General features: G+C 38.9%; 1 protein-coding gene across 1 annotated transcript in view; it reads left to right on the top strand.

The window, feature by feature from the left end:
* NALF1 (NALCN channel auxiliary factor 1) overlaps positions 1-7813 on the top strand; it is a 607715-nt gene extending 599902 nt beyond the window's left edge. The window contains exon 3 of the mRNA XM_021696027.1: positions 7524-7813. Coding sequence (XP_021551702.1) covers positions 7524-7813 — 290 coding nt within the window. The remainder of the gene's footprint in view (positions 1-7523) is intronic.
* Positions 7814-8075: the final 262 nt, after the last annotated feature.

Raw genomic sequence — 8075 nt, forward strand, 5'->3', positions numbered from 1 at the left:
CCAAGCCTGCCTGCCCAAGGAGGTGTGCAGCCCAAAATTAAGATTACAGTGCTCATCTCCACCGGGTGGAGGGCACATCCCTTACTGATGGCCAATCTTGTGATTTATTCTTCATGTCACCTGGTGTGCCTTGTATTTCATGAAAAAGGCTTGAATTTTTCCAATATTACTCCCACCCCCTGTTCTCTCGTTCTTCTCATTTTTCACCTAAATTAGCTCCTGTGAGCTTCTGTTCATTGCAACCACATAATCCCGGAATAAGATCTATGTAAAGCAATATGCAAATATTATTAATAATTAATGGGAGACAGGATATAAAATATGAGTAATTTGACAATAACTGAGTTTAAAACATCTGATGGTAGCCAAAAAATGATAAAGAATAAGGAGTTGAAAGAAACAAAATTTTGTTAATTTCCTTATCAGTGATTCTGATAATTAGACAAATAAAGGTTCAGCTGTGTGTGGTTTTTTAAAAGCAAAAGTCCAATAGAATTAACAACAGCAAGCATTCAACAAATCATGAAAAAATAGCATTTAAATATGCTCACACAGAAAAAGATAGAAAACAAAGGGAGTGGTAAAGAAACATTTTTAAATGTTTGGAAATGCTATTATATGATGATAAAGGTAAGATCAAACACTACAGGTCTGACAATAAATGTAAATGGATTAGACTCTCCTTTTTGATCGTTGTGAAATTCTTATATGTAGAACATAGTACAGAGAAAATATAAAGAGACCAAAAAAATTAAAACAATGGACAAAGATATATCAGATGACTGTGCTAATATGCATGGAGTTTACATTAATACCAGACAAAATATGTTCAAAACCACAACAGGAACAAAAACAACAGAACTTCACTGAAAAAAAATAAGTATATATATGCACTTTGTAAGAACAAAGAGTATCATGTTTTCTTGATTAATAGTAAAGGTCTAGTGAAAAATGTGAAGACTTATTAATTTTCTGTATCTACTGACTTAATAGCCAAATGTATAAAGCAGAATCATCAGAAACAGTTGTAGAAGATATATTTCTCAGTTGATGACATTCTGAATAGGAAAAAATATATAAACATAAAGACTAAGCATTGTTACCAGTGTTAATATTTGCAAAAAATAATAAGATAATAATTTTACATTACACAAAGAAAAACCACAAAGAAAACAATTAGAGAAAATCAACTTTTTAAAGGCCACATTCATGAAATTAAGGTAAATAAAACTTGAAATTAGTGACTAAAATAGTTATGAAAATGTATCAGTGACATTTTTTAAAAGCCACGAAACTCTTTTAAGTCATTTAGATATAAAAGGAAACATATATTACAATTACAGAACATGCAAAATCACTGCATATTAAAACATAAGAGAATTGGCTGAAGCATTCTCAGATGGAAATTTAGAACAATAACTAACTTATTAAAGAAAAACATGAATTTAAATGAGTAAATTCGCATTCAATTCAGTATAGTTAGAAGGGGAATAATAGAAAATTAAACAAAAGATAAGATAATTAAGAAACTGATGCATTAACACACAGAACATGTCAATGTCAGAGCATATCAATGTTCAAGAGGTGTATCCTTGATAATGCAAAAGAAAGTGGGCAAAAAAATCTCGCAAGTCTTATCAGGGACAAAACAAAAGATGAAATAAAGTATTAACAATGGAGGAGAGGATTAGAAAACTAGTCTTAAAATATGTATAACTCTACATGAATTAATGTCAAACTCTCAATAAAAAGGCTATTTTTAGATAACTATGAATGATCAAACCTGACACAAAACAACCTTGACAGATTAATAGCCATGAAAGAAACTGTAAAATTATGCAAATTACCCTAAAGAAAGAGCTTGTATCCAGAAAGTTTTATGGATTCCACGCCATATAAATTATTCTAGTTACTAAAACACGGTAATAATGTATATAGAATATACATTTATATTATATGTATATTGCATATATAATCTCAGTAATATACACACATTTAAAATTAATATTACCAAATCAAATAAAGAATAACATTGTAAAGTACAGTCACACATGCTGAATAGAATTTTCCATGTGAAATCTAGAAATTACATGCACACCCTGTGTGTATATGTATGTGTCTGTATTAGTAAAAAAGTTGGGGAAACAAATTCCAGCAGTTTCTTCTTGTTTCTTTTTTCATCCTAATGAAGTCAGACTTGGGGTGATTCCCCTCTTCTTTTTATCTTACTGTTTTTTAAACTTTTGCATTCAGAAAAATATTAAGTATATCACTCGTTCATACATCTGAAAAAATTAGTCTCATATGATAGTAAAAGGTAAATTACTGAGATACTGAAGGATTATATTTCATGTGGTTATTTTAAAGATTTCCTTAGAATATTTGGCTTTCCTGTACTTAAGATAATATTTATTATGACCATTCTAGAGTAATTGTTCTGAGCTATGAAAAATAAGGTTTTTCCATGAGTGGCTCATATGAATAGAAAACAGAAAAAGAATTTGAATTGGATGTTCTTTAAAGTCTTTCCTCATAATAAATTCTGATTCCACTATTTATCCCAAGTTACAATAGGAATAATAATTATTATGTGAGATTTTACTATCTGTCAGGCACTGTTCTAAGCAATTTATGTGTATTACTTAATTTTCCAAAAAATCTCCATGAGGTTGCACTATAAGATAGAATAATAATTGCTATTATTATTATTATTATTCAATGTCAAATGGCAACTAATGATTTATTAGAGATTGCAAATAGAGCATTTTGTAAGCAAAATGTATCAGAACATTTCCTTCACTGACAATTTCCTTTTTCCTTTTGAAACCCCAATCACTTATATACCTGTGCAATGAAATGATTGCCGAAGAAATGATTTATTTTCATTTGGAAACAAGTTCTTATAGTCCCTTGAATGGTGTGGAAGAGTTAGCTGCTCTGGGTAGGCTTCCCAGGAAGTGCATCAGTGTGCAGGTGGTTTATCCGGGAAGTGCACCTGTTCCGGGGTCAGGGAAGGAGGATTCGGCAGAGGGACAGTATCTGGAGCTGGGATGGCCCTTCACAGATACTCTGATGATTGGAGGCAGCTGCCTAGGGGCCCAGAGTCAGTTTCCACCTGCCAGCCGCATTCCTAGCTGAGGGTGTGAGTCAGAATGGAACAGAGCAGAACCTGGTAGAGAAAAGTGCGATAATGTTTTCTAGGCAGACCCAACAGAAAAGAAATTGTTTTTAGGCATAAATCTGAAAGAATGGAAGAATGGATAAGGAGACAACAACCTAAACCTCTTAGAAACTAGAACGAAAACTGGTGCGCAGTAAAGGGTTTGTTGAAACCTTTGCTGACATAGCAGAGGGTAACCAGCAAACCAGATTCACATCCCAGACCCTCCGGACGCAGGGACAGAGGACAGTCGATACTGTGGAGGAGGCAGCAGCATGAGCAAAGGGTGGAAAGTGGAAATCTGTTTAGAAGTCATCAGATCTCCACAGCCCATGCCCGCCCCTCCAACCCACCTGTTGCTCTCCCTCACCCCAGAGAAAGGCAGCTGCCTATTTCTTTATGCAAGGAGGACTGTTTTTTGGAGATGGTTGGAGAAAGTTGTTGGGTTGGGTGCCATCAGGGGGAGGTCAGATGGGAGAACCAAAATGTGGGTTAAATGAATGTATGCACGCTGGATGCAGACTCACCCATCCCCAGCTCTCTTCTCCCATCTGGTTCTCAGAAAACCGGCGGCATAGCCTTTGCCCTCCCGGACAGATAACACTCAATGTGTTCTGTGAAATCTGACCAACGCAAAGGGAAGAAAGGCACAAGTTTCTCCATCTAAACAGTTCAGGCAGATCACCTTACCCGGCCCCTCACAACACCTGCCTAGGTGTCCAGATTGCAGTGCTTTTTACGATGGGCATTCAATCAAGAATGCACAGCCTTCCCACATAAAAAATAAGAGAGAAACAAACAAAGAAGAAAAAATGGCTTGGAGAAAATGGGGCCCATGCAGGGAGGAAATAGAACATGACAAATAAAAGCACTGCAAATATCTCAGTGATAAAAGGATATATTGCGACTGTGAAATGAGAACAGTCAGTTCAAAAAAAAAAAAACAACCCAACATTCAGAGTACATAAAAGAGCTCTCAGAGGGTGCCTGGGTGGCTCAGATGGTTAAGCGTCTGCCTTCGGCTCAGGTCATGATCCCAGGGTCCTGGGATCGAGTCCCGCATCGGGTTCCCTGCACCACGGGGAAGCCTGCTTCTCCCTCTCCCACTCCCCCTGCTTGTGTACCCTCTCTCGCTAGGTCTCTCTCTGTCAAATAAATAAATAAAATCTTTAAAAAAAAAAAAAAAAAAAAAAAAAAAAAAAAAAAAAAAAAAAAAAAAGAGCTCTCAGAAATTAAAATGTGATAGAAAAAAACTCAATAAAATCATTACACAATAAAGCTCACCAAATCCTCCAGAAAGTAGAGCAAAGAGATGAAGTGGCATAAAGTAGGAGAGATGAGATAAGAGAATTAAAGGACAGGTCCCAGGTGCCCGATAAGTGAAGGTGGGAGTCATGCTCGGAAACCTGAAGGATAAGAATTTCTGAACTAGAATTCCATGCTCAGGCAAACAATTAAATACGAGGTAGAATAAACACATTTTTAGGCACGCAGCATCTCAGAAATTCGTTCCCATGAGCTTTTCCTTAGGAAGATCCTAGATGCCATGGTCCACCAAACCAAGAAAGGATGTAGAGACTATTCCTGAATAGCAAACCTACGGACAGAAGCCACGAGCATCCCCCACAAAGGCATTCACTGAGGCTGTCGGGCCGCTAGCTGGGCACCAGGCATCAAAGCAACAGGTCCAGGTGGTAAAAGACTCCAGGCGATAAAGCTGATAGAACCCCCTATTCTGCTGAAACTACTGGGAAGGGTTTGTGGTTTGAAGTAGTAAGAACATAGGAAACTGTAAGCTAATGGTTAACTCTAGGAAAACCACAGCTCTAAGGAACAGAAAACTCAAGTTTACTGCATGTCTAAGTTAAGAATTGTCTGTGTAACATCCTAATAAAGGGAGCCTTGTTGAACATACTACCATGCAGGGATGGGGGCGCGTATGAGCTGAAAAATGAATATTATCCCCAATAATGTTGCTGTCATGTGTCCTAGGGGGAAGTCTTTCTAGAGACGGCATAAGAAAAGCATAACACAGGTTATTTACAGAAATGTAGCTAAATACAGAAACAGTGAAAAGAGGTTCAAGTATTTGCCTCTGAAAAGGAAGAAAGTGGGGATGGGGGAGGTGGAGGCACTTTTAAAGAAAGAGCTTGTGGAATTATTTGATTATTAATATATATGCATGTATAATTCTGGGAAAAAATCTTACTAAAAGGATGGACAAGGGGAAAAGAAAGAGTATGAATTGTATCAGTCGAGAAGAGTATATTTATTGGCCTGAATGAACTGCCTTATTCTTTCTGAAACGACTTTAGTTATAAATCAGCAAAGTAGCTTCTGAGCGAGTTTGGGAGAGCGTCTTATTTGGACGAAATCGTTAAGTATATTCTCATTATTATCATTCTAAAATGTTGATCTAAATGATCTATTCTTACAATCTTAACTATAAACTCTCATCTTTGTAGAATATAATTTTGGAAAACGTATACTTCAATAAATGATTAGTCTACTAGCGAGGTATCATATATGAAAAAAGAAAATATCATACATTAAAAATGTCGGAGCTGCAGACCTCATTAATTCAGTTTTTTTTCCATATTCTATCTAGGAGAAGGTGAAGTTTACCTTTGAATGCCTAAGAAGAAATGAATATTGTAAGCATCATTATAAGGATATCTTGGTCATTTCTTTAAAGGAAACTGAAGATTGCAGTGTATAATATCTTATTTAGTAGATTCTCTTTTTTTAAACAAATATATATTGAGTGTATTCATGTAATAAGTGCTTATTAAAGACCTATTTTGTTCAAGCGTTCTACTACATATCGGGAACACAAAGCCAAAATACTTTTTGCTTTTAAGGTGACAGGTGAATAAAGAAACTGACCTAAAATTAGCAATTGTGCTGAAAAGGACAGATAACAATTGCTCTATTGAAGAGTCACATAGAATGCACTAGCAGCCCAGAAGAGAGTACAGACATCATGCAGGGAATTTCCGGGGAGCTGAACTTGAAGCATAGGTGAGAGTAAAGTCCGTGGGTTGATGGGGAAAACTACAGGAGGAGAAAGCAGCTTGGGCTGTGGGGAAAGTAGCACGTGTTCTAGGAGGATATCTGGAGCTACTGGTCAAGGAGTCTGAAGAGACAGGAAAAGATTTTTTAGATTGTATTATGTAGGTGGAGGCAAGGAGACACTATGAATAGCTATTATTATTAACAGTAGCCAAAAATTTTCAAATTGCTTCTCTATGCTAGGCACGAAGCCAAGCTCTTTACATATACAAAATCTTATTTAATCCTTACAACTACTCTATCCTTGCTTTTAAAGTTTCAAGCTTAAGGATAGCATAGTAATATTTGTGTAGAAACTTTATTCTAACACTCTTGAGAAAATGTTGCTGTCAAGTAAAAAAAAAAAAAAGGATACAGAATGGTTTATGTAGCTACTTAACATCATATATAATAGAGCAAGAAACAAGATTGGTAAGATAAAGTGTGTTCTTTTCACCACTTTGAAAGTTTCTAAAATATCCATTTATCAATTTAAAAATAAGAACAATGTCTTCTTGTAGAGGAACGGGGTGGGGGGAGGAGGAGAGGGAAAGAGAAGAGATCTTTTGAGGAGGGAAGAAAAGAGAGAGCGAGCGAGACAGACATTCATGGGAAGGCAGACTAGCCGGGAGGTTGCAAACAGAACACCAAGAACAGAGAGACTCTTCCCACAATGGTCCAGGCCCAAGACAGGTATTCTTCCGTAGAATAGCAAACGGATGAATAAGAGCAATATTTAAAAAATGAATCCAAAGGAAATGGTCCCCCCCTTGGATGCTTAGTGGCTCTGCCCACCCACCACGAAGGAGAGCGCAGACAGGGTGAGGTTGAGGAGAGGAAGTGCCGGGGAGAGGCAGTTCCTAGAGCTATGATGCTATCATTGGTGGGTTGTTTCACTTAGCACAACTAGTTACCGTTCCTTTATTGCGTTGTCTCAGTTAATCACATTCCTGGTAAAGAAAAAGGATGGTCGTGCAACCTTGGTCACCAAGTTGATCCAGAACCTCAGGTTCTGCTTTTGGACCAAATGAAACCTTTCATCCTATATTCATGACGGCCCAGAACTTCCCCTGGCATGACCTCCGGGAATATAAAGAGGGCCCCGTGGGAGACCTAAGGGACTGGTCTGAGAGCGGAGCTGACTCTGCACCCAGATTGTCTGGACTGGCCTCCCCCTTACGAAGTTACAAAATGCCTAAGTGCTCCTCAGAGGCTGTGGCTCAGAACGTTACAGTGACAGCTTCTCTCTACTGTGCGCTCCTCCCCGCCGCTCCGCCTCGCTTTTAACCGGGCCCCTGTCTTCCTCCCCCAGGGCTCTACGAAACCTTTCTAAGCACGGAGGACCCCGAATGCTGTGATGTCAGGAGAGAAGAGCGCCCGAGCAAGCCCTCCAGAGGGACGCTGGGGACCAGCAGCCCCTGTCACAGGACGTCACTCACAGTGTCATCAGCAGCCAGACTGGGCAACAGCAGACTCAAACTGTGCGTTCTCGTACTGATTCTCCTGCACACAGTGCTCACGGCCTCCGCGGCGCAGAACAGCACGACGCTGGGCTTGGGGGGCATCCACGCGCTGGAAGAGAGCTCGCCGCGCGACGAGTAGCCCAGGAGGGGGCCCCCCAGCCCCCGCGCCCGCTGCCGCTCGGACACACACGGGGTGCTCTTACCCTCCCGCCGCTTCCCGCGAGGCCTTTAGGGTAAAACCGAGGAGGATGGGCCTGGATCCAAACGAGGACGCAAACACAGCTTTTTATTGACTAAAAGGCTGTAAAGTGACTTAAATTTCTCACACCATTTTATACACTGTGTTTTAATGTTTGGAGGTTTTCTTTGCTTTCCTTTCGTTTGGGTTTATTTGTTCGTTT

The sequence above is a fragment of the Neomonachus schauinslandi genome, chromosome 3 (assembly GCF_002201575.2).
Source record: "Neomonachus schauinslandi chromosome 3, ASM220157v2, whole genome shotgun sequence".
NCBI classification, from domain to species: domain Eukaryota; kingdom Metazoa; phylum Chordata; class Mammalia; order Carnivora; family Phocidae; genus Neomonachus; species Neomonachus schauinslandi.